We start from the raw sequence: 24581 nt of genomic DNA, 5'->3' as shown, positions 1-24581 counted from the left end.
CCTTACTAGTGGAAAAGTAGAGATAACAACAACTTGATTATAATTTAATAGTTTTCATAGTGAAAGAATGTTTCCCTGAAGGGAATGAAGAGTCCCAATTAAAGACATAGGAGTGGCTTTATCAAAGAGATCTTGAAGCTAGTTAACACTAAAGGACAAATAGAAATTTGCCAAGAAGAAAAACTGGGAAAGTGTTTCCATAGTAACAAGTTCATCATTTGGAAAGGTATAGAAGTTTTTTTTGATAACCAGTCCTTGAGGATTTTAAATTCCATTTGATTTTAGCCAAAAAGCCGAGAAGCTTGAGAATTTTAAATTAAAAAGATTTTTTTCATATGATAAAGCATTCCTCATGTTTTGATGAGATATTTTTAGTAATTTTCCCATATTAAATTTGATTCTCATGCACATGTGATCAACTTAATTATGTCCTAAAACATTTAAGTTTTGGTATGTATAGTTGTAGTGGGGGGCCAGGGAAGAAAGATATATATTATATTAAAATAATTTAAAAGGCTTTCCTTGGTGTGTCTTGAGTTGAGACTAAGTAATTAGAAATGCCAAAGTTAGATGCTAACATTCTGAAAGCAGAGTTTCTCCTTTTTGTTTTTTTCTTTAAATGTTGCGTCCAACTCTTTAGCTGTGTAGATGTATATTTAACCATCTTTTACAGTTAGCAGGGCGAGGACTGATCAAAGGCAGAGATCATCTGATGTGGGTTCTCCTGCAGTTCATTTCTGGAAGTATTCAGAAAAACGCCCTAGCTGATTTTCTCCCTGTCATGAAACTCTTTGACCTTCTGTACCCAGAAAAAGAAGTAAGTTTTACTAAATGGTTAACAATGTAGTGAGTGAATTATGTCTAAATTATGCTTAAGGATTTTAGTGTGGTTTTGTGAAAAGAGCACTGGATTTAGAAGCTGGAAATCTGAGTTTTTACCCCAGTTCTGTAACTAACCACAATCGTGGGATGGACATTAGGTCTCTCTTATTATTCTACTCACGTCTAATGAAGAAATTGAATGAAATTATTTTTGAAGTTTATCTTGAATCACAATGGAACATTTAGTATAGCAAATTTTTTTCCTACATTTTAAGTAGGTTTACAATTTTAAAAAACATTATACTGTTCTTATCTATACACATCATTGAATGACCACATAATATTAGTGTCTGAATATCTTTTGTTTGTTTGTTAATTGAGTGTGTCCTTCTCAGTGTTTTATTACATAAAGTATTTGAGTAAAATAGGATATGCACTTATGATTGCCATTTTTTAAACATTTTATTATGGGAATTTTCATCATTTCTTTTTCTTTTTTAATTATATCAGCTTCAAGTGTACAACATTATAATTTGGCATCTGTGTATACACTACAAAGCAATCACCCCCAAAAATCTAGTTTCCATCCATCACCATACAGTTGACTCTCTTCATTCCTCTCATCCACCTTTCTCCTCTAATAACCACTATTCTGTTCTCTGTATATATGAGTTTGTTTTTGTTTTATGTTGTTTGTTGGGGTTATTTTTTGTTTTGTTTTTTAAGATTCCACATGCGTGTATCAAATGGTATTTGTCTTTCTCCTTATGACTCATTTAGCATTATACTCTCAAGGTTCATTCATGTTGTCACAAATGTCAAGATTTCATTCTTTTTTGTGGCTGAGTAATATTCCATTGTATATGTGTGTCTTTATTCATTCATACATTCATGGACACTTAGGTTTTTCCCCTATCTTGGCTATCTATACTAATAAAAGGTTAATATGCTAATTAGACCAGACAAAGCCACGGTGGCGGAGGCTGAGGCAGAGCCGGTTAGGGGCGATCAGGCATGCAGGGGAGTTAGGGGTGATTAGGCCGGCAAGGGGGAGCAGTTAGGGGGCGATCAGACTGGCAGGGGGGAGCAGTTAGGGGGCAATCAGGCTGGCAGAGGGGAGCAGTTAGGGGGCGATCAGGCTGGCAGGGGAGCAGTTGGGGCGATCAGGTCATCAGGCAGAGGTGTCCTGGATTGGAGAGGGTGCAGGCTGGGCTGAAGGACCCCCATTCCCCCTGTGCACGAATTTTGTGCACCCGGCCTTTAGTTGTAAATAATGCTACAATGAACATAGGGGTTCAAATGCCTTTTCAGTTAGTGTTTTAAGATAAATACCCAGAAGTGGGAATGGCTGGATCATATAGTAGTTCTATTTCTGAATAAATTAGTGGCTGCACCAATTTATAATCTCACCAACAGTATACAAGGCTTTCCTTTTTTCCACATTCTCTCCAACACTTGGTACTTCTTTTTGTTGTTGTTGTTGTTTATAGTAGCCATTCTAACAGGTATAAGGTGATATTTCATTGTGGTTTGGATTTGCATTTCCTTAGGTATTCATGGGAATTTTTCCCCCAAAATTTTCATTTATTGATTTTGAGACAGAAAGAGACATCGATTTTTTGGTCCACTTATTTATGCATTGGTTGATTCTTGTATGTGTCCTTACCGGGGATCGACCCCACAACTTTGGCGTATCGGGATGACACTCTAACCAACTGAGCTACCCTGCCAGGGTATTTTATGGAAATTTTTAAATGCACAAAAAAAGTAGATTTAATAGAAAGTAAACTCCTAAGAAATATGTTTCTTCTTTCCTTTTTACCTTGTCAATGCTGAACATTTTAAAAGCAAATTTTTAATTTTTATATTCTCAAAAAGTATATATGTGACTTTTAGAAGTTTTGTGTTTTCAGTATATTTATCACATTCAGTAAGATTTCATACTGTTTAATTTTTAAAGAATAGATATTTTTAAATGATTGTGAATGCTCTGTGGCAGGAAAAGCTTGGCTAAGCACCTGTGAATTTGTTATTTTCTTGGTAAGTCAGAACAGTCTTGTAATAATAGTTTCAATGTTTCGTTGCTGTTTTATCTTCTGATTTATATTACTGAATAATCAAAGAACAATTGGAAGTAAATTAATATAGCATATTTTTATTATTTTTTTTAATATATTTTTTATTTCAGAGAGGAAGGGAGAGGAAGAGATAGAAACATCAATGATGAATCATTGATCAGCTGCCTCCTGCATGCCCCCTACTGGGGATTAAGCCTGCAACCTGGGCATGTGCCCCTAACCAGAATCAAACCCGGGACCCTTCAGTCCACAGGTTGACGCTCTATCCACTGAGCCAAACCAGCTAGGGCTATGGCATATTTTTAAAGGAGCTATATTAGAAGTAGATTACTAAAATAGTTTTAATTAGTTAATTTTTCTCTTTCTGTTAATATTTTTTAGTGTATCCCAGTTCCTGATATTAACAAACCTCAGTCAACTCATGCCTTTGCAATGACTTGCATTTGGATTCATCTTAATAGAAAAGCCCAAAATGACAACTCCAAACTACAGATTCCAATACCTCATTCCCTAAACCTTCACCATGAGTAAGTGTTTGTAGCTGAACAGTTAATTGTTTTTATTTTATAAGTGGTGGGTTATAGACTAATATTATTCTTAGTATTTGTGTAAAGAATGGAAATCCCCCCACATTCATTGGCAGTAAGGGCGAGCATTTAATGTGTATGTCATACCAAGAGAAACTGACCAATATCTGCATCAGAGAACACTAGAAGATTAATCTTATTTACATTATATATATATATATCTTTACTTTTATATGTTTACTTTAATTAAACTTCTTAATTTCCAAAAATATGTGAACGTGTTTCAAAATTTCTTAAGTACTTAGGATTTTATCATGATCTGACTGAGATGGCTTTCACTCCCTGGGCTGCCAGGGCTGATTGAGCTCATCTGTCTAGTGTGCTCCCTCATCTGTCTAGTGTGCTCCCTTAATGAATCACATCATTCCCTAAGCTGTGATTACTCAGAGGTGTCCTTTTTGGATAAGATTGGGCTTCAGTGAGAGGTATTGGGAATAGCTGAACTTCCCACCCAGAACTTCTAAAAAAGACTTCATAAGAGACTATAGGATAGTCAGACTTCACATTTCATTTAGCTTTCATTTTATGAGATACCCCTTAACCATCTATACGTAGTGACATCTATAATGAAGGCATATCATTGGGCTTAAGCAGATAGATAATAAATAGAACCCTAGTTCATGAATTGATGAGTTATTTCTTCCTTTCTGAATCTTAGTGCTGTAGCTGTAATACATACTTATAAATACTCATTAATTGTTAACTTATAATTATTTAAATTCTTTCTGAAGTGCTACTTATACTTTTATATGTGTTTCTACATTACATTTTGGGCAGAAACTATAAAACCTGTAGGAATGAATATACTATTAGTAAATAATTGCATGAAATTAAACTGTTCTAAAAGTGCAAGTTAACTTCCTGAAAATTATTTGCATTTTTTTCCTCTTTAATTGGACTTGAAATTTTAGGTTCCTACAGCAGAGTCTTAGAAATAAAAGTTTACAGATGAATGACTATAAGATTGCCCTGCTGTGTAATGCCTACTCTACAAATTCAGAATGTTTTACATTACCCATGGGAGCTCTAGTAGAAACTATTTATGGAAATGGAATTATGAGGATACCTCTTCCTGGAACGAGCTGTTTGGCTTCAGCATCTATTACTCCCTTACCAATGAACCTCCTGGATTCACTGACAGTTCATGCCAAAATGAGGTATGGGCTGTTTACTTGGTCCTGTCATGTAATTGATATCAGTATAATATAGACTTGGTTTCATGATTATGTGTTGTGTTTTATGGTCAAGTACATTTTAAAAAAATAATTAGGGTTTTTTATTATAAAACTAGAGGCCCGGTGCACGACATTCGTGCACTGGAGGGTGAGGGGGGTCCCTCAGCCTGGCCTGCGCCCTCTACCAGTCCGGGAGCCCTTGGGGGATGTCCATATTCCTCTCGTAGTCCAGGACCCCTCGCTCCTTACTGCCCGCCTGCTCACTGCTCCTTAGCTCAGCTCGCTGCTCCTTAGCGCTGATGGGGAGGCGGGAGAGGCTCCCGCCACCACCGCTGCGCTCGTCAGCCGTGAGCCCGGCTCCTGTGGGAGCACACTGACCACCAGGGGGCAGCTCCTGCGTTGAGTGTCTGTCCCCTGATGGTCAGTATACATTACAGCAACCGGTCATCCCACTGTTTGGTCGATTTGCATATTAGGCTTTTATTATATAGGATTATAATTTTTTATTATTGGATTTTTAGAATATACAAATAAACCCAAATAAAATAATTAACATAATCCCTCCATGAAAAATAAACATTATAAAATTTTTGTGTATGTTCTGAGTCATTTTTTTCTATGTATAAATATACGAATTTATGGATTTTAAGAAAATGGGCTCTTACTAAATTTTATAATCATTTTTTTCCTCCATAATAATCCATTAAACACCTTTTTAAGTTTAGTGTTCTTCAAAAATATCTGTTTTAATTGCTACAACGAGGTCTTTTGTGTGACTATAAATGATTTGAACAATTTTTTTTTGTTATTTGATTGATTTGACAGAGAGAGAGAGAGAGAGACATCAGTTTGTTGTTTCACTTATTTATGCATTCATTAGTTGATTCTTATATATGCCCTGACTGGAATCTAACCCACAATCTTGGCATATCAGGATGATGCTCTAACCAAATGAGCTACCTGGCCAGGGTTGGCTCTAATTGATTATTTAACCAGTTCCACATTGTTGGACATTAAGGTTATTTTTTTTAAATATATTTTTTAATTGATTTCAGAGAGGGAGGGAGAGGGAGAGAGACATAGAAACATCAATGATGAGAGAAAATCATTGATCAGCTGCCTACTGCATGCCCCTCACTGGTGATTGAGCCCGCAACCCAGGCATGTACCCTGACAGGGAATCAAACCATGACCTCTGGTTCATAGGTCGATGCTCAGCTCTTAAGTATTGGCTCAAACTTTAAATACTATATAGGTCAATGAGAATTCATCTGTGGGCCGCTTCAGTTCTAGAAAAGCCATGGTCTTTTTCAGATGGCAAACACTGTGATAGAATTACACATGTAGTTTAGAGCATGCAACAGAGTTGAGGGAAGCACTGTTAGAACCCAACATTTGGGTCTTAGCTGTGATTTATTAAGTAATTCTGTAACAGAAGTTAAATTTCTCAAATGATTTTTATTACATATTTAAAAAAGAAAACCTACTGAAACCATTCAAGCATGTTCTTGTGAGTTGTACCCAAAGCCTGCATGAGGAGAGGGATCCTGATGCACATTGGGAGCACCATGGAAACCAGAATAGGTTTTAGATTGTACAGTGCATCACTCACTACCACTGTCCTGCCAACCTAAATGATTAAAGTGGGACTGATTCATTTCATATATATAAGTTCAGATTTATACCAAGTTCCCTACCAATAGATAACTCCTGTATGTATGTCAAAAATAGGGATTTTTATTTGCTTTCCTTTTGTTTCTCCTCAGCCTTATCCACAGCATTGCTACCAGAGTGATAAAACTTGCTCATGCAAAGTCCAGTGTGGCCTTGGCTCCAGCCCTGGTGGAAACTTACAGTCGTTTATTGGTCTATATGGAAATAGAGTCTTTGGGCATCAAAGGATTTATCAGTAAGCCAGGACCTTCTGATGTTTATAACCATTGATCCATTCATTAATTCAACAAGTACTCTTCTAGGTGCTGGGGATATAGCACTGTTACTGCCATCATAGAGACTACTGCTAATGAGAGAGATAGACAAAAAAATAATAAATGAAATTGAAGTATGTCAGATGGTTTTTTAAAAAATATTTTTTATGGATTTCAGAGAGGAAGGGAGAGAAAGAGATAGAAACATCAGTGATGAGAGAGAATCATTGATAGCCTGCCTCCTGCAGGCCCCCTACTGGGGATCAAGCCTGCAATCTGGGTATGTGCCTTGACGGGGAATTAAACCGTGACCTCCTGGCTCATAGGTCAATGGTCAGTGCTCATAGGCCAGGCTCAGGTGATAAGTCTTATAGAGAAAAATAAAATAAACAAGAGGGATAGGGTCAGGGTGGTGAGTTGCATTTTTATGTAAAGTTATGCTAAGAAAAGGGTATTGTACTAGCTGCTTGGGATACAGTGAGCAGGACATGGTCATTGTTTTCATGCAAGAATCGTGGTCCTGTTTGCCTCGTTCTGGTTAGCTCCTGGGGCAGCAATGAATACTGAATCTGACTGGCAGTATGGAAGGCGTTTTCCTGCATTGCAGAGGACAGCTTATAATATCTGTTAGTTATTATGCTGTTCTGAATAATAGATACTGTCTAGTATGGAAGTGTTATTCTGATTCATGGTAATTCTAACTTTCACCAATATATAATTTTAATTTTAAACATAGTTACTCTTTTTACCAGATAATTGAGATCTGAATAAAACTTTCTTAGGAGGGAGGAGGGAATAATAACATGGGGGATGCAACTTATGTGTTAAAAAGTGAGTCCTCTTGCTTCAAAACATTGGGAACCTTAATTTCATAAAAATAATTTTGAAAATAACTGAGAAGTGAGAATGGTTAGAATAATTTTTTTTTTCAGACATATCTTGTGTTTTATTTTTCCAGATGAACTTGATTATCAGTTGTTAAATTCCAGGGGGAAAAAAGCAAACTTGATATTATAACTATGATCTGGATTTTTTCCTTACAATTAAAGTAGAATATATAGAGAATATTTGGAAAATATGTGTACTTCTGTATGCCTCTGTGCATGTGTAGTCACAATCAAATCTTTGCATAGATTTTGCTCAGTGTGACTTTCATCTCTTTTCATACACAGCTTTTACTAATCGGTGTCTAAAATGATCTTGTTCCTTAAGGTCAGCTTTTGCCAACCGTTTTCAAGTCTCACGCCTGGGGGATCTTACACACACTTCTTGAGATGTTCAGCTACAGGATGCACCACATTCAGCCTCATTACAGAGTTCAGCTCTTGAGTCATCTTCATACTTTGGCTGCAGTTGCACAAACAAATCAGAACCAGCTCCATCTCTGGTGAGCTCACTGGAGATTGTTTTTCTTTAAGATTTATAAGAAACTTTGTTGGAAATGGGAACTTAAATCTTTGCCTTACAATATTTTTATTAATTTGTCATAAAATCCCTCTGCTTCTGAAGTATATTATTTCCAATATAGAATGAGTAGAGTCCAGCTTTTTATTTTTTAAAGTTTATTATTGAATTTATTGGGATGACATTAGTTAACAAAATTATCCAGGTTTTAGATGTGCAATTCTATAATACACTATCTGTATATTGTTTTGTGTGTTTACCACCCCAAATCAAGTCTCCTTCCATCACCATTTATCCCCCTTTTACCCTGTTTTACCCAACCCCCCTTTCCCTCTGGTAATCACCATACTGTCATCTGTGTGTATGAGGTTTTCTGTGTCTGTGAGGTTTTTTGTTTGTTTATTTATTTTTTGTTTGTATTTGCTTCACGTTTTTTACCCAGCCCTGCAATCCCCTTCCCCTCTGACAGCTGTCAGTCTGTTTTCTCTCTATGAGTCTATTTCTGTTTTGTGTGTTAATTTATTTTATTCATTAGATTCCACATATGAGTGAAATCATATGGTATTTGTCTTTCCTTGACTGGCTTATTTCACTTAGCATAATGCTCTCTAGGTCCATCCATGCTGTCACAAATGGTTAGATTTCCTTCTTTTTTACAGCTGGGTAGTATTCCATTGTGTAAATGTACCACAGCTTTTTTTAGCCACTCATTTACATTGGACACTTGGGCTGCTTCCAAATCTTGGCTATTGCAAATAATGCTGCAATGAACATAGGGGTGCATATATTCTTTCGAATTAGGTGTTTTGGGTTTCTTCAGATATATTTCCAGAAGTGGAGTCACTGGGTCATAAGGCAGTTCCATTTTTAATTTTTTGAGGTAATTCAATACTGCTTTCTACAGTGGCTGCACCAATCTGCTTTCCCACCAACAGTGCACAAGGGTTCCCTTTTCTCCACATCCTTGTCAATACTTGTTTGTTGATTTATTGATGAGAATCATTCTGACAGATGTGAGGTGATATGTCATTGTTGTTCTGCTTTGCATTTCTCTGGTGATTAATGGTGTTGAGCATCTTTTCATGTCTATCGGCCATCTGTATGTTCTCTTTGTTTTGTTTTTGTTAATCTTCACCCAAGAATATTTTTCCATATGATTTTTAGAGAGAGTGAAAGGGAGTAGGAGAGACACAGAGATACCTCCATTGGCTGCCTCCCACACACGACCTGACCAGGGCCAGGGTTGAGCCTGCAACCAAGGTACGCACCATTGACTGGAATCGAACCCGGGACCCTTCAGTCCCCAGGCCAACGCTCTATCCACTGAGCTAGACTAGCTAGGACATGTATGTTCTCTTTGGAGAAGTGTCTATTCAGGTTCTTTGCCCATTTTTTAATTGGATTGTTTGTGCTTTTGTGTTGAGTTATATAAGCTTTTTATAAATTTCATATATTAACCCTTATCAGATGCATCACTGGCAAATATGTTCTCCCAGAGTCCAGCCTTTTAAACAGAAAGTTATAAAGATAGTTGAATCCTTTCCTTGGAATCTTTGGACTGAGAATAAGTACTTCCAAGGCCTTTGACATTATGTTCTAACTTAGCCTTTTAGGATACTAGATTTAAACATACTTCGAATTATGGTTAAGGTATCAATCATGTCATTTTGATTTTGCTCTAAGTGAAAATACTGTATATCACAAGTAAAAATAGTGTAATTTTTGAAATGCTGTTTATCTAAGTGAAATGTTTTAGTCTTATAGGCTTTAGGCTATCTTTTTCAAATGTGTAAGCAAGTCAAGTGGTTTTCACTATAAAATTTGCCACTTCAGGTTTTAAAAAAAATTAAGCAAAGCTCATCTCACACCAAAAAAGGGTGTTTTTTATTTATTTATTTAAATTAAAGAAGGGCCCTAGCCAGTTTGGCTCAGTGGATAGAGTGTTGGCCTGTGGACCAAAGAGTCACGGGTTCGATTCCAGTCAAGGGCATGTACCTTGGTTGCAGGCTCCTTCCCGGCCTGGGCCCTGGTTGGGACTTGTGCAGGAGGCAACAAATTGGTGTGTTTCTCTCACATCAATGTTTCTGTCTTTCCCTCTCTCTTCTACTCTCCCCTACCCCCCCGCCCCCCCCCCCCCCCCGCCAAAAAAAAATCAATGGAAAAATATTCTCGGGTGAGGATTAAAAAAAAAAGAAAATAATATTAAAGAAGGGAAATTCATAGTTTGCATGTTTTCCCATTTTAATTAGCCTAGAATTAGATTTAATTCCATAATTCTGAAATTTATATGCAAGTTAACTCTTTCATGTTTTCTTGTTCTCCCACCTTTCAGTGTTGAGAGCACTGCACTTAGGCTTATAACAGCCTTAGGTAGCTCCGAGTTGCAGCCACAGTTCACACGCTTCCTTAATGACCCCAAAACAGTGCTGTCGGCGGAATCCGAAGAGCTGAACCGAGCCTTGATATTGACCTTAGCTAGAGCAACTCACGTGACAGGTACAGTGAATCCACCACCACTAACAAAACAGTGAAATTGGAGTGTGCCAGGTCTCTACTGATTATTAAGGGGATGACATGCTAAAAAGATACTTTTCATTTGTTCGAGCAAAAACAGTTGTTTTGATAGCGTCACCATTTCAGTCATTATATAGATTCTTCTGTGTACTGTCACTTTAACCAGGATGAGCATCAGTTTTTCAGCCACTTTTCAGTAGTGGTTCTTGAGCTTTTCTCAGGACCACTTTACCCTCTTTTTAAAAAAATATATTTTATTGATTTCAGAGGGAGAGACAGAAAGAAACATCACTGATGAGAGAGAATCATTGATCGGCTGCCTCCTGCACGCCCCCTATTGGGGATTGAGCCTGCAACCTGGGCATGTTCCTTGACCAGGAATTGAAACATGACCTCCTGGGTCATTGGTTGACGCTCACCACTGAGAAACCCCAGCCGGGCACAATATCTGCTTTCTTAATTCTGTTCTCTTGGCTCAAAGAGTGCTAATACCCCATTGTCAGAGTGAATTAACTGAGCAATCATGGTAGACTTGAACAACAATTGTATCATTGATGCTCTGTAACTTAAAAAGATTCCCATTGTCTTTGGTCTTTTCATTTGTATTCATATCATTCAAATTTAGGTCCTAAGCTGAATATTACTAGTTTAGCAGTAAATGCATTGCAGTGAAATTCTCTCAGTGTACATAGTTGTTTGTGACTTTCTCTATGATCTCATTATGAATTATGGATGTGATCATTTAGATCTAGATTATATCTGTTTGTTTTTGTTTAGATTTTTTTACAGGCTCTGACTCAATTCAGGGAACTTGGTGTAAAGACATACTTCAGACCATTATGAGTTTTACTCCTCATAATTGGGCTTCACATACTCTTAGCTGTTTTCCAGGCCCACTACAGGTAATTTGGTCTTGAATTATATATTGAATATATATGAAATCATTCTTCCCCTTTATAACGTTATTCTAGAGAGTTACTTTTGGTGACAGCCAAAGAAAAGTTAGATTTTCTTATTGTTTTTTTAAATCTTCGCTATTTCAAAATCTTGGGTTGTTGTTCCTTGTCCTATTCTAGGACTGTATGTTTCTTAAATTTTAATTATTATGGTTTTATCTTATTAGTTAATACTTGTGAGAATTAATACATTAACTGAAAATTTTTTTTCTCTCATAGTACTGAAATGCAGAGAAATATAATTTAATAGAGCTTCACAGAATACACATATGCTACACTTGAGTGCATTTAAAAAAAGTCACACAGAGAGAAAAACTATAAACTTGGCTTTTATAATACAGAGAAAGAAAACCTCATCTACTTTTCAGAGAAAAATTTAGGCACAATGAACATATAACTTCTAATAGGGGTAGAGCAGTAGCTCTCAAACTTTTCAGAATCTCCTGGAAGATTGTTTAGATACAGATTGCTGCTGATACTGCCATACTCAGAGAACCACTGAGCTAATGTAATGGATTTTCCTTATAGCTATAGGGAAATATGTAACCAACGGGCACATAAATTTCTGTTTCTTTTTTCCCAAGGTGAATAGAAGTATCAACAGATTATTAAGAGACTTTGAATTCAGGCTTGCTTGGAATTGTAGGAAATCTAAGAAAGGAGTCTCAATGATAATCTAGTCAAGTCTGCATATTTTCCCAATATACTAGTAGAAAGTCAGGCCTTGGTTACTGAGTTGCTTGAGACCAACAGTGTGTTACTGTCAGAGTCAAGTCTAGAACTGGTTTTTTAACTCCATAGCCAGTGCTCTTTTTACTACAACCATTGAAGTAAACTTCTGGTCTTCCTTTTAGGCATTCTTCAAACAAAATAATGTACCTCAGGAAAGCCGTTTTAATCTGAAAAAAAATGTGGAGGAGGAGTATAGGAAGTGGAAGTCAATGAGCAATGAAAATAACATCATTGCCCACTTTTCTAATCAAGGCTCTCCTCTCTTCCTTTGTCTTCTCTGGAAAATGCTCTTGGAAACAGATCATATTAATCAGATTGGTTACAGGTAAGCCCCAAACCTAGATCTGCATTCCATTTGGCAACCCATTATACCATACAGCAATATAATTTATTTTTTACTCTCTGCTTTCCAGAGTATTAGAAAGAATTGGAGCCAGGGCCTTGGTAGCCCATGTGAGAACATTTGCAGATTTCCTGGTATATGAATTCTCTACATCAGCTGGGGGTCAGCAACTCAACAAATGCATTGAAATTCTTAATGATATGGTATGGAAGTACAACATTGTTACATTGGACAGATTAATTCTCTGCCTGGTAAGAATATGCTTACTTAAGAATGTTTCTAAGCTCTCTATTGTCTTTTGGATCAATGTGTGTGATTGATAGATCTTGCTTCTAAGGATTTAATAAATTTATACTATAATTAAGCATTGCTATCACTTCCCTAAGGAACTAGATATTTCCCAATTTCTTTACTCATTCATTCAGTAAATATGTATTGAATATATACTATGTTCTATGCACAGAAGGCATGGAGTAAATAAGACAGACATGACCCTGGCTTTATGATGCTCTAAAAATATGAGCAGTTAGACCTGAGTTGATTCTCAAAGTTTCCCACTAGGGTCAGGAATTTGTAAGTCACTGCATTATTTTTAGGTGCTAATAGCCATTTGTGCAGTTTGGTAGCCACAGTCAGAACTGAATTTTCTCATCGCCACCCAATGTTCCCCAAATGTTTTTTCTATTGATTTGATTCTATTTCAGGCAAAAACTTAAGAAAAAGACACTAAATCAGGATGGGTAATACTACATTTATAAAAATACTATAGTGGTGATATTTGGGGTGGCTTATAGGTTAACATTAACCTCTTAGCTGTGGAGCACAGATGTAAAGATGGTTACAGTCTACCATGGCCAGGTAGCTCAGTTGGTTCTAGTGTCTTCCCGATATACCTAGATTGCGGGTTTGATCCCCGGTCAGGGCACATAAAAGAATCAACCAGTGAATGCATAAATAAGTGGAACAACACATCAGTGTTTTCTCTCTCTCTCAAATAAATAAATAAATGTTTTTAAAAGAAGCTACTTAAAAAAAAAGATAATTACAATCTAGGGGAAATAATGCAAATCTATAAATCAATAAAAGGATAAAATAGAGATATAGTAACATTTTACTTATTTAGATTTAGAGTATCAAATGGCAGAGCCATGCTCATGCATAGGTTACATTTTCATAGAATTTTCTGTTCTTCTCCAAAGGCCATGCGTAGTCATGAAGGAAATGAAGCCCAGGTTTGTTATTTCATAATTCAGTTGCTGTTACTCAAACCAAATGATTTTCGAAACCGAGTAAGTGACTTTGTGAAGGAAAATTCCCCAGAGCACTGGCTACAGAACGACTGGCACACCAAGCACATGAATTATCACAAGGTACTAATTCAAATTAGTGCTTCAGTTAATCCTTTCTAACCATATTTGGTTGTTGACTTGGCTGTTGTCTCTGTGGTTCTACTATTTCTCTTTGGTCTCTAAATTTCTTCAAGGTTCTAGAGTATCTCTAAAGTTATGAATAAATTAAAATTGCAGTTTTTATAGACATGGGTACATACAGTACAAAATGAAAAGACTTACTACAAATCCTTTTATATATAATCACTTTTGGTGTATTTTTGGGATAAAAGATTTTTACCAAGTAAGTGACTCTTGTTTTCATTGCATTGTAGGAGCAAACATGGTTTCATGTTCTTTTTTACAGGGCAAGTTTAAATTAGCTCCTTTTTTAAAAGAAAAAAGATGCCCTAAACATTTACCATTTCCTTGTTTCCACAGAAATATCCAGAGAAGCTGTATTTTGAGGGCCTGGCGGAGCAGGTTGATCCTCCTGTGCAGATCCAGTCACCCTATCTGCCCATCTATTTTGGAAACGTGTGTCTCCGATTCCTTCCTGTATTTGATATAGTAATCCACAGATTTTTAGAGTTGCTTCCAGTCTCCAAATCACTGGAGACTCTCCTAGATCACCTAGGAGGGCTATATAAATTTCACGGTGAGCTTTTTCAAATTTAATCCCATCTCATAGTAAACAAAAGTGGGCTAGGCATGACCATATGGGTAACAGTGGTTCTAAAGATCTTGTTTTATTAACGTGTTTTTAGGGTAAGTGCCATGCATTGATACCAGGAAGTCTAAAATAGATGACAAAAATATGAATAGTTAATCATAACAAATGTATTAAATAGGAAAAAAGTGATATGTAAGAGATGCCTTATTTGACATAGAGTGTGATAAATTGCCAAAGAGCATAGAGGGAGAAAAGTATGTGTTCATAACAGACCGAAGTTATGGGGAACGAATTGGATTTTGGCAGCTTCTTGGATGGACAGAATTTCAACTGTGGTGTTATGTGATTTGTATAAACAGAAAGTAGGGGGGGTGGGCAGGCAGAAAGAATCTTTTAGAAAAACATGAAGGTATTAAAAACAAGGCATTTTAAAAACAATAGCCTCATTGGGCTAAATTGAAATTTCATGTATTGTACCTGACAGATCATCTTAAATGCCTGACTGGGGAGTTTTGATTTTATAACGCAGATAATCAAGGATCAACTAGAAGTTATTGAGTAAGATAATGACATGGAAAGCATAAGCGGAAAACATTTATTTTAGATAAATCCAGTTGTAGTTGGCAGCATGTCTTGGAAGAAGGAAGCCATTTCAACACGTTATGTCAGAAAGCTCAGGTGTATGATAAACAAGTATGATCTCATTGGAAATGATAAAGAAGGGACAGATAGTCAAGGAAGAAGGAATAGGACTTGGGGGCTGGTTGTGGGGAGAATATGAAAAGAAAGAAATTAAGACAACTCTGAAGTGTTAAACCTGGTCCTGGAGAACAGCAGAGTCAGTGACAGAAGCAGGGGAGCCCCAGGGCAGCCACTGTGGGGACAAAGTGTCTTTTTCTGGGGCAGTTCTTTCTAGACCTCGATCTAAGATGTTTCCTCCAGTGCAGAAGCTAGACTTGTCGTTAGAACTACAGAATAGGTATGAAGTTAAAGTGAACATTCCTTGAAAACATTTTCCACTTGGATTAGGTGATAAATGCACGTGGTGCAGAAGGGTACACCATAAAATGTCCCATCCCTGTCCTCTAGAAAGGAATGCCCTGGCACATGTGTTTCACTTTTGCAGGATACATTTCCAGAAGTGAAATCGCTACCTCAGACTGTAATGAATATCTTTAAATAAAGATATGTATATTATTGGAAGCTTGCTGCCTTGTCCTAAAATTAAAATACTCACTGTCTGTAATTACCCAGCATGTGAAATAATTTCATAATCTTAGCTATTTTTTGGTAATCTGCAAACAGGATTTGTTTTTCACAGTTGTCGGTAACCAGATTGCATTGTGGTGATCTGTTTTCTTCTTGGCAGATCGTCCAGTGACTTATTTGTATAATACTCTACACTATTATGAAATGCACCTGAGAGAGCGTGCATTTCTCAAACGAAAACTTGTCCACGCGATCATCGGCTCTCTCAAGGATAATCGACCGCAGGGCTGGTGTCTAAGTGACACTTACCTGAAGTGTGCTATGAATGCCCGAGAAGACAATCCTTGGGTCCCAGATGACTCCTACTATTGCAGACTGATTGGCCGACTAGTGGATAATATCCTTTTTATTGTGATTTTCCAGATTCTGTAGAAATAAGTGCATGTATGATTTGTGAGAATGTAAGATGTATTGTCCTTTCAAGATAATATTTTTATGTATTCTAAATTCTTCAAATTTCTTAAAGATTGTTTCTACTTTTACTTCTGGAAAGTTTTGAAATCTTAAATTAGCAGCATCGTGACAGAGAGGCAGAAATTCACTCCATTAAAATTTATATTTCAAACAGGCCTTATAAGATTTGTTTCAAAGAAAACCATCCTATTTCTAAATAAATGTACTATTGTAGTATGTGCATTTGTTTGCTACTGGAGAACATAGAAATTTGTTGCTTTAAGTAATTGAATTTTTTAAAAATGTTAATAGAGAATAATAAATTTATTTTCTCTCTTTTTTAGTAAAAAAAAAAGCCACTATACTGGTATTTTGATTTTATGTCTTAAGTTATCAGCACATTATTCTTAGTATGTCTATATACCATGCCACTATTTAGAGCAGTTTTATATAAATGGTCATGATTTATTTTCCTACACAAAGAAACTTATTTTGTGAAGTAGAAGAATTACTTATTATTAAGTAACTTTTTTTTTTTTTAAATTTCAAAGAGGAAGGGAGTGGGAGAGAAAGATAGAAATATCAATGATGAGAGATAATCATTGATTGGCTGCTTCCTGCACACCCCCTAATGGGGACCGAGCCCACAACCTGGGCATGTGCCCATGACCGGAATTGAACCCGGGACCTTCAGTCCGCAGGCCGACGCTCTATCCACTGACCCAAACCTGCTAGGGCGAGTAACTTTCTTATTAATTATCCTATAACTATTAGAAGGAATAATGTGATAGTTATAGCAGTACTTTGGTTGCATCTATAGCTATCACATCACAGTTATAAGAGCCCACCTATATAAGACCAACCATTTTACCGTATACCTTACGATTGATCACGTGGTTGCAATCAATCTATTTGTCATGTCAATTTTACTTGTATTTGGTATGTATTATTTGCCTTCTAATCTCTTAGATAAATCACTTCTTGGAGGTTCATAATCAGATAAATTGATAATCAAATGAGATGTTTACATGTGAAACATTTTGAAAACTATTAAGCACTATACAAATGTGAGCCATTAATCTCAAAATAATCCAGTAGTTATTGCTTTAATCATTTGCACCGATGGCTGGCAAGTCTCCTGGTCCATTTCCAAACTGTGACTGGAGATTCAATGAGTTTCCCAATCCAGCTGCCCATGCACTGCATGTTACTTGTGTGGAGCTCATGGCCTTAGCTGTTTCAGGCAAAGAAGTTGGAAATGCTCTTCTAAATGTTGTGCTGAAAAGGTATGTATACTGTTGTATGCAATAAGATTTATTGTTTATTTGTAAAGAAATTGATATTTTATTTGGAGCTGTCAGACAAACCTACTGTCCCAAGGCTGATACATACTGGATAGTAACTATCTTTTGGTTCCAGATCTTGTCCTTACGATATATGTATAATGGAGTTAGCACTAGACAGTGTCAGGAGACCTGGGTTTATTCCTACTTATATTCTTTATTAGTTGTTTGGCATTTAATTTAGGAATAATGTTAACCTCTCAATAAAGACCGTCTTTGAAGAGTACTTTCTTAAAGACCAACATAAAGTATGGGATAATGATTAGAGAAGTATAAATAAATGGAAATAGTCTTTCAGCCCATTTGTTAAACGAAACAACCCGAAACAAAATTCTTATTTTGCTTTTGTTTCTGTATAGTAAATTTTTACTCAATAAAAATCTATTGTAGTTATATTGGAGTAGGTCAGTGGTCAGCCCCTGAATTACACATGTTCTCAAAATAAGATTCATTATCAACCATAAAAAATGTTTTTATAATTCCACATTTTTATTATTTGTTCCCACCTTGTAGTCAGCCTTTAGTGCCACGAGAGAACATTACAGCATGGATGAATGCAATTGGATTGATCATCACTGCTCTACCAGTGAGTTAAGTTGTGATTTGTATGTAGTAATGGAATGCAGCTGTTCCTGTGAGTTGAAAGAATTGGATGCCTTTATACAAGGACATTGTGCAGTTAATGAAGTGTTTCATGTTTTTAAAGTTTTCATATTATTTATTGCTTCAAAAATCTACAGTGACTGTTTGCTTTCTGCATCAAATCTAATGAAATCTACTTCACTTTTGGGTCCCAACATTCATTGGTCCCACTTACCCATCCAACCTTAGTTTTTACATTAAAATGTAAATATTTTGAACACTTAGTTTATTATATATCTATGAGAGCCTCTTCTCATGTGACCTCCACATGTGTCTAGTCGGCACCGCATGGTTGTCTGTTGTGCTATCTTTGAATGTCAATAATATTGTCTAACCCTCTGCTCTCCAGACTGCTTTGATTAGGCACCTCCATAAGTCACTGTTTCCTTACCCACCTCCCAAATACATGTATTTGTTTCTGAGTTGCACATGTGTATCAGTAGTGTCTGTGTGGTAAATACTGTTAAAGTAGATTTACTGTGTAGTCAGTATCAGGTACTAAGTGAACAGGCAGATGCGTGTATGGAACCCTCTAACTCACAAGCATAATATTGACTTATTATGAAGATACCCACTTTTGATTGCAAAAATCTCCATTATACAAAGACATAAGCTGGATAAGTAGAAAACATTAAAGAATGAGAAAGTGCTATTATTTTAGGGGTGAGAGTGTGAAAATGAATATGGGGTGGAATACTAGATACGTGATACTTTTCATCAGGCTTTCCTCTGGTTTTAAAGGAGCCATATTGGATTGTCCTTCATGATCAAATTGTGAGCGTCATCAGTAGTCCCAGCTTGACATCTGAAACTGAGTGGGTTGGCTATCCATTCCGCCTCTTTGACTTCACTGCTTGTCATCAGTCCTACTCCGAGATGAGCTGTAGCTATACATTAGCTCTAGCACATGCTGTGTGGCACCATTCTAGCATTGGGCAACTTTCTCTCATTCCCAAGTAGGTATTATGATTTTTTTAAAAAAATTTTACTTTTGTGGTGATGTTTTTGTTTTGTTCTTTAACCTCATGTACATGTAAGAACAACTTGGAAAGTAAGAGTGAAGTAGAATTTCGAGATAATCAGAAAACTTATTTCAGAATTGTTTGAAAAAATATATAATTTGTATGTGTAAGTAATAATTTGGTATCTAGTTTTCCATTACATTTTAACGAGGCTTTTCCTAGAATGTATTTCAAAAGTTGCCTTTTGAACTGAATAACTGATATCAGCCTATTTTCTGATTATTTACCTTAACTGTAAAATTGGTATTAACTAGATTCAACTTTCTTGAGAATGGCATTTATATTAGACTGGTTATGCACCTCTGAAATTCAGCAATTTTATTTTATTTATTTATTTTTATTTTATTGATTTTTTACAGAGAGAGGAAGGCAGAGGGATAGAGAGTTAGAAACATCGATGAGAAAGAAACATCAATCAGCTGCTTCCTGCACACCTCCTACTGGGGATGTGCCCGCAACCAAGTTACATGCCCTTGACCAGAATCAAACCTGGGACCCTTCAGTCCATTGAGCCAAACCAGTCAGGGCAGTAATTTTATTTTTAAGAATAACTTTAAATATAAATTTATTCCAGTAATCAAATGAAAATAAGAGCCAGTGAGAGATATGAGAATAATTAAAAAGGTTACCAAAATTTAAAGAAATTTAAAAAAATTATTACGACTTTTGCAAATACTGGGGTAGGCTATATTAACAAAATTCAAATAATTCACTGATTTCAAATCACAATAAATTATTATCTTCAAATTTTAGGTTTCTCACTGAAGTACTTCTTCCTATAGTGAAGACTGAATTCCAATTGCTTTATGTGTACCATCTTGTGGGACCATTTTTACAAAGATTTCAGCAAGAGAGAACTCGGTGTATGATAGAGGTAAAATATAATCTGGGTTTTCTGTGATAAAGTTCTAAAATATTTATTTGGGTTTTTTTCCCAATGTTTTCCAAACTTCATTTCATAATCCATTAGTAGTGAAGTCAGCTTAGTAGGATCAGAGAGTGGTTTTGGAGGATTTAGTGTACCCATGACTTAGAGTAACTATAATGAGTTTGGTGTGAGATGTGTTGAATTGGAGGTGCAGAGAGAAATACCCATCTTCAAAGTTAAGAAAGTTAAGGATAGAGAAATGCATTTGAGAACCTGCACTACAGTAAAGAAGAATTAATTAAAATCATGGAAATGGATGAAAATCATCTATACCAGGAGTACAGAGAAAAGAAAATGAGCCAGGAATAGAACCTTAAAGTATAAGCCACCAAATAGAACTAAAGGTACAACCTAAAATATCCCTGAGGTTGCGATTATCCAAGAAATTGAAATATGGTTTCCTGAAAGGGGATCATCTGTCTCTTAATTTTAAGAAAAATTCCTAAACTGTAAAGAGAAATTGCATTTATGCCCTGTTGGGGCATTTTGTAGCACTATCGAGTCCACTATAATGCAGGCCATGTCATATTTCCATGCACACAGCTTGTGTGGTCAGTGACAGTTCTGTAAACCTGTTATCCCTCTGTCTTGAAATGGAGTCCAGCGTATCATGCTGAATTATTGAACCATTTTTGACATGTAACTAATTTTATGTTATTTTTAACTAGATTGGTGTGGCATTTTATGACATGTTGCTGAATGTAGACCAGTGCAGCGCCCACTTAAATTACATGGATCCCATCTGTGACTTCCTATACCATGTGAAGTATATGTTTACTGGTGACAGCGTAAAAGAGCAAGTAAGTTACCTTTAATTACTTTTAATGATGTTTAGTTTAGAAACCTTGAACATAGGGTGATAGACTTGTTTGGGTGAGTGGTTTTGTTAATTTATTTTCTTTTGAGGAGAAAAGGTTGATATCAGTCTCTTAGGCTACATGAGCATATTCTGGATATAGTATTAAAGTAAAAGTAAATACATGTTATAATTTCTTACATTTTCCCCTTGATATTTGCAACAAGACATCTGAAAAAGACCTGGGGGGGGGGGGGGGGGGTAATTAACAGTAATTTCCTTAGGAAGAAACAGTACAGGATCACTACTGAAAAGACCAGACAGGTGTTGTGACGTGAAGGAGGTCCTACTTTTTCCAGACAGTGATTAGAACAGGGGTCCTCAAACTTTTTTAACAGGGGGCCAGTTCACTGTCCCTCAGACCGTTGGAGGGCCGAACTATAGTTTAAAAAAAAGAAACTATGAACAAATTCCTATGCACACTGCACATATCTTATTTTGAAGTAAAAAAAACAAAACGGCAAAAACACCCGCATGTGGCCGGTGGGCCGTAGTTTGAGGATGCCTGGATTAGAATACACTATGGGAACATTAGACAAATTGCAGCATAACTAGAAGACTAAAGCCAGGAGAGTCCAGGGAGTGATTTCTTGAAGGGTATTGGAAGGAACTGGGAAAGCTTCATTTGAACTTTAAGATCCATCCTTAACTTTCTTTTCAACCTTAAAGAGGGGTATTTCTCCCTGCATCTCCAGTTCAACACATCCCACACCAAACTCATTAGTTAATTGTTTATGTCCTCACTATTTGGAGGGTCGCCATTTGGATTCAGTATTAGATCTGTTCTGTGTGACTTCAAAGGACATATAAACTCTGGTGAAGTTAAAAGGAGATGCATTCTGACTCAACATATGAAGAGCCACTTCCTAGTAGAGCTGTCTGAAAGTGGAAAGGACCTTGAGCCATAACAGAGTTTCCTATCTGTAGGAAACAGTCTTGGCTGTTTCAGAAGGAGAAATTAAATAACTCCCCTCCATACTTCAATGTTACTTCCTTCTATAATGGCCAAGAGAGAGAAACTGATATAAAAACATATGAATCCTAGTCTGCTGGATTCTTCCCTTGCAACTGGAGAGGGTGGACTCCTTTATGCCTCAGCAGAATCATCAAGGGAAGTTGAGTGGGAACCAATATAGGCATGCTTTATTTTTTTTTTTTAAATATATTTTTATTGATTTCAGAAAGGAAGGGGGAGAGAGAGAGAGATAGAAACACCAATGATGAGAATCATTGATTGGTTGCCTCCCACATGCCCCACAGTGGATGGAGGTCAAGCCTGCAACCCTGACTGGGAATCGAACCATGACCTCCTGGTTCATAGGTTGATGCTCAATCACTGAGCCACACCAGCCGGGCTCAGGCATGCTTTATTTAGCATATCCTTTATATTTGGGCCCAAGACACTTTGACACAAGGTAATTACAGAAAGGAAAAATTATTAATGGGCTGATCTTGACTGGCAAGGTCAAAGAGCATTTGAATAAAGTAAAGAAAGCTGTGAAATTGCTTGATGTATTTATTTCTTTAAAGTGTTTTAAGTAAGAGTAGATCTGATATATAGTTTGAATTCCAAGTATAAATCAGAATTTTTAAAAATTAGATTTGTAGATATATGTTACAGACATGTTATTCAAAGAACTTCAGAATGTAATTGTGCTTCATGCTTCTGTGAAGATGGTATTTTAAAAGGATGACCACCTATTGCATGTGTAATATTTTCAGTGTAAATTATACTAGCTTTTGGCAGTAGGATTACTGGCTAGCCAGGTAAGTATATGTGTTTTTGTAAGTATATGCTTATATACATAGATATATGCATATACACACATATACATATATAAAATGTGTGTGAGGAAGAACACACAATTTTTCTCGTGTGAGAGAAATAATTTTATCTGCTTTTGTTAAAACACAAAGCATGTAGATAAACTTCTCATCCATCCCACTCCCTAGTATATTGTCTCAGGATATGTATTCAATCACTTCTTTAAAAGGTGGGAAATTAAAGTTTCTGGTTAAAATATTTTTCATGTATTTTCATTTTTTAGGTAGAGAAGATTATCTGTAATTTAAAACCAGCTTTAAAACTTCGTCTTCGATTCATCACACACATTAGCAAGATGGAACCAACTACAGTACCTCCACAAGCCATAAATAGTGGGTCTCCAGCCCCTCAGTCTAACCAGGTGCCAGTGTCTTTACCAGTCACTCAGTGAAGTCAGCATGCACCGTGCTGCAATGGAAATACACCTGTCTTTCAAAGTGGACTCAAACCTGTTAAATCTGAACGTGATCATACTACATAGTGATGTAGTAGAAGAAGTGACGTTCAGATTGTTTTATTTTGATTCAAATGGTGAATCTGTTGACACCTTATAACTCCCATCTCCTTGTCTATACTTATGTCTCTAAGAGATGAAGTAGACTATATGTTGTCCATATGCATAATGATTTATTAGAGCTGCCTAGGAACACTTATGTCTCTAAGAGGTCAAATAAACTACATGTTGTTCATACCCATAACAATTTATTAGAGCTGCCTAGGAACATTGAGGTATCTGTGATCAAAAGACTTGTATTAGATAACTCTCAATCTTTCCTAGTCTAGCCATTGGTTTGGTTTTATCTTTTATAATTAATGACTTATTCATTGTTTTAAAGGCACTACATACGTAGTAGTTATTACAGATCCTTTTATATATAAATCTCTTTTGGTGTGTCTTTGGGATAAGAGATTTTTGTCAAATAAAGACCTGAAAATTTCATTGCATTGCAGAAGTAAACTGTTTCATATTCTTTTTAAATGGCTTAAAATTTTTATCATAGATTTTCAAGTAAATAAGCTAATGTTTCTAATCAAGGTAGTTTGGCAAATTTTTGCCTTTGCTGGGGACTTGAACTTTACTGTATGAAATGAGTTGGAAGTTTTGTAAGTAGATAACATAACTAGAAATGCACAAACTTAATAAATTCATGTTTAAATGGTGATTCTCCAATCTGTTTTTTAAAATAATTGCTTTTCTAGGTTGACACTTACCCAGCAAATGATGTTATTCTTTGAATTTTTATAATCTTAAAATTTTTAAGTATTTATTTTTTAAATGCAGTGTACATTTTGGTTCTTTAGGGTTTATTAAATTTTGAGAGACTTAATGTTAATTTTGAAGGGAAATGACATTCAGATTGTAAAAGACTTCAAAAATAATTAGTAAAATCTGTTTAAATGAATACATTGTGTAATTAATTACTCAGTTTGAATGAGCATCTGCTGTGTGCCAGGCAGTGTGTTGGCTGGGTTATGAGAGAGACCTGGGCTAATTCCTCCATGGGTTGTACAGTACAGCTGGTGACTGACATTGACCTAAGAATTAAGAGTACTAATTAAAAAAAAAAAAATTAGTACTGCTTTAAAATAAAAATGAACTACCCAGGCCAAGTAGCTCAGTTGGTTAGAGCATTGTCCCAATAACCTAAGGTTGTGAATTTGATATCTGGTCAGGGCACATACAAGAATCAACCAGTAAATGTATAAATATGTGGAATAACAAATCTCTCTCTCTTTCTCTCGCTCTCTCAAAAATCAATAAA

General features: G+C 36.1%; 1 protein-coding gene across 3 annotated transcripts in view; it reads left to right on the top strand.

Annotated features, from left to right (window-relative positions):
* Positions 1-23979, top strand: part of MED23 (mediator complex subunit 23) — a 42821-nt gene extending 18842 nt beyond the window's left edge. For all 3 annotated transcript variants that reach the window (XM_079780834.1, XM_079780835.1, XM_079780833.1), the window contains 18 exons: positions 674-817; positions 3282-3427; positions 4399-4644; positions 6429-6571; positions 7803-7977; positions 10327-10490; positions 11286-11410; positions 12319-12521; positions 12610-12790; positions 13739-13909; positions 14309-14525; positions 15910-16146; positions 17323-17488; positions 18059-18131; positions 18929-19143; positions 19963-20083; positions 20806-20937; positions 23042-23979. In XM_079780834.1, the coding sequence (XP_079636960.1) occupies positions 674-817; positions 3282-3427; positions 4399-4644; positions 6429-6571; positions 7803-7977; positions 10327-10490; positions 11286-11410; positions 12319-12521; positions 12610-12790; positions 13739-13909; positions 14309-14525; positions 15910-16146; positions 17323-17488; positions 18059-18131; positions 18929-19143; positions 19963-20083; positions 20806-20937; positions 23042-23209 (3027 nt within the window). In that variant the 3' untranslated portion in view covers positions 23210-23979. The remainder of the gene's footprint in view (positions 1-673; positions 818-3281; positions 3428-4398; positions 4645-6428; positions 6572-7802; positions 7978-10326; positions 10491-11285; positions 11411-12318; positions 12522-12609; positions 12791-13738; positions 13910-14308; positions 14526-15909; positions 16147-17322; positions 17489-18058; positions 18132-18928; positions 19144-19962; positions 20084-20805; positions 20938-23041) is intronic.
* The last annotated feature ends 602 nt before the right edge of the window (positions 23980-24581 follow it).

Source organism: Cnephaeus nilssonii (genome assembly GCF_951640355.1).
Source record: "Cnephaeus nilssonii genome assembly, chromosome: 9".
Classification (NCBI taxonomy): Eukaryota; Metazoa; Chordata; class Mammalia; order Chiroptera; family Vespertilionidae; genus Cnephaeus; species Cnephaeus nilssonii.
The sequence above is the reverse complement of the archived record's forward strand: the minus strand, read 5'-3'. Positions and strand labels throughout refer to the sequence as shown.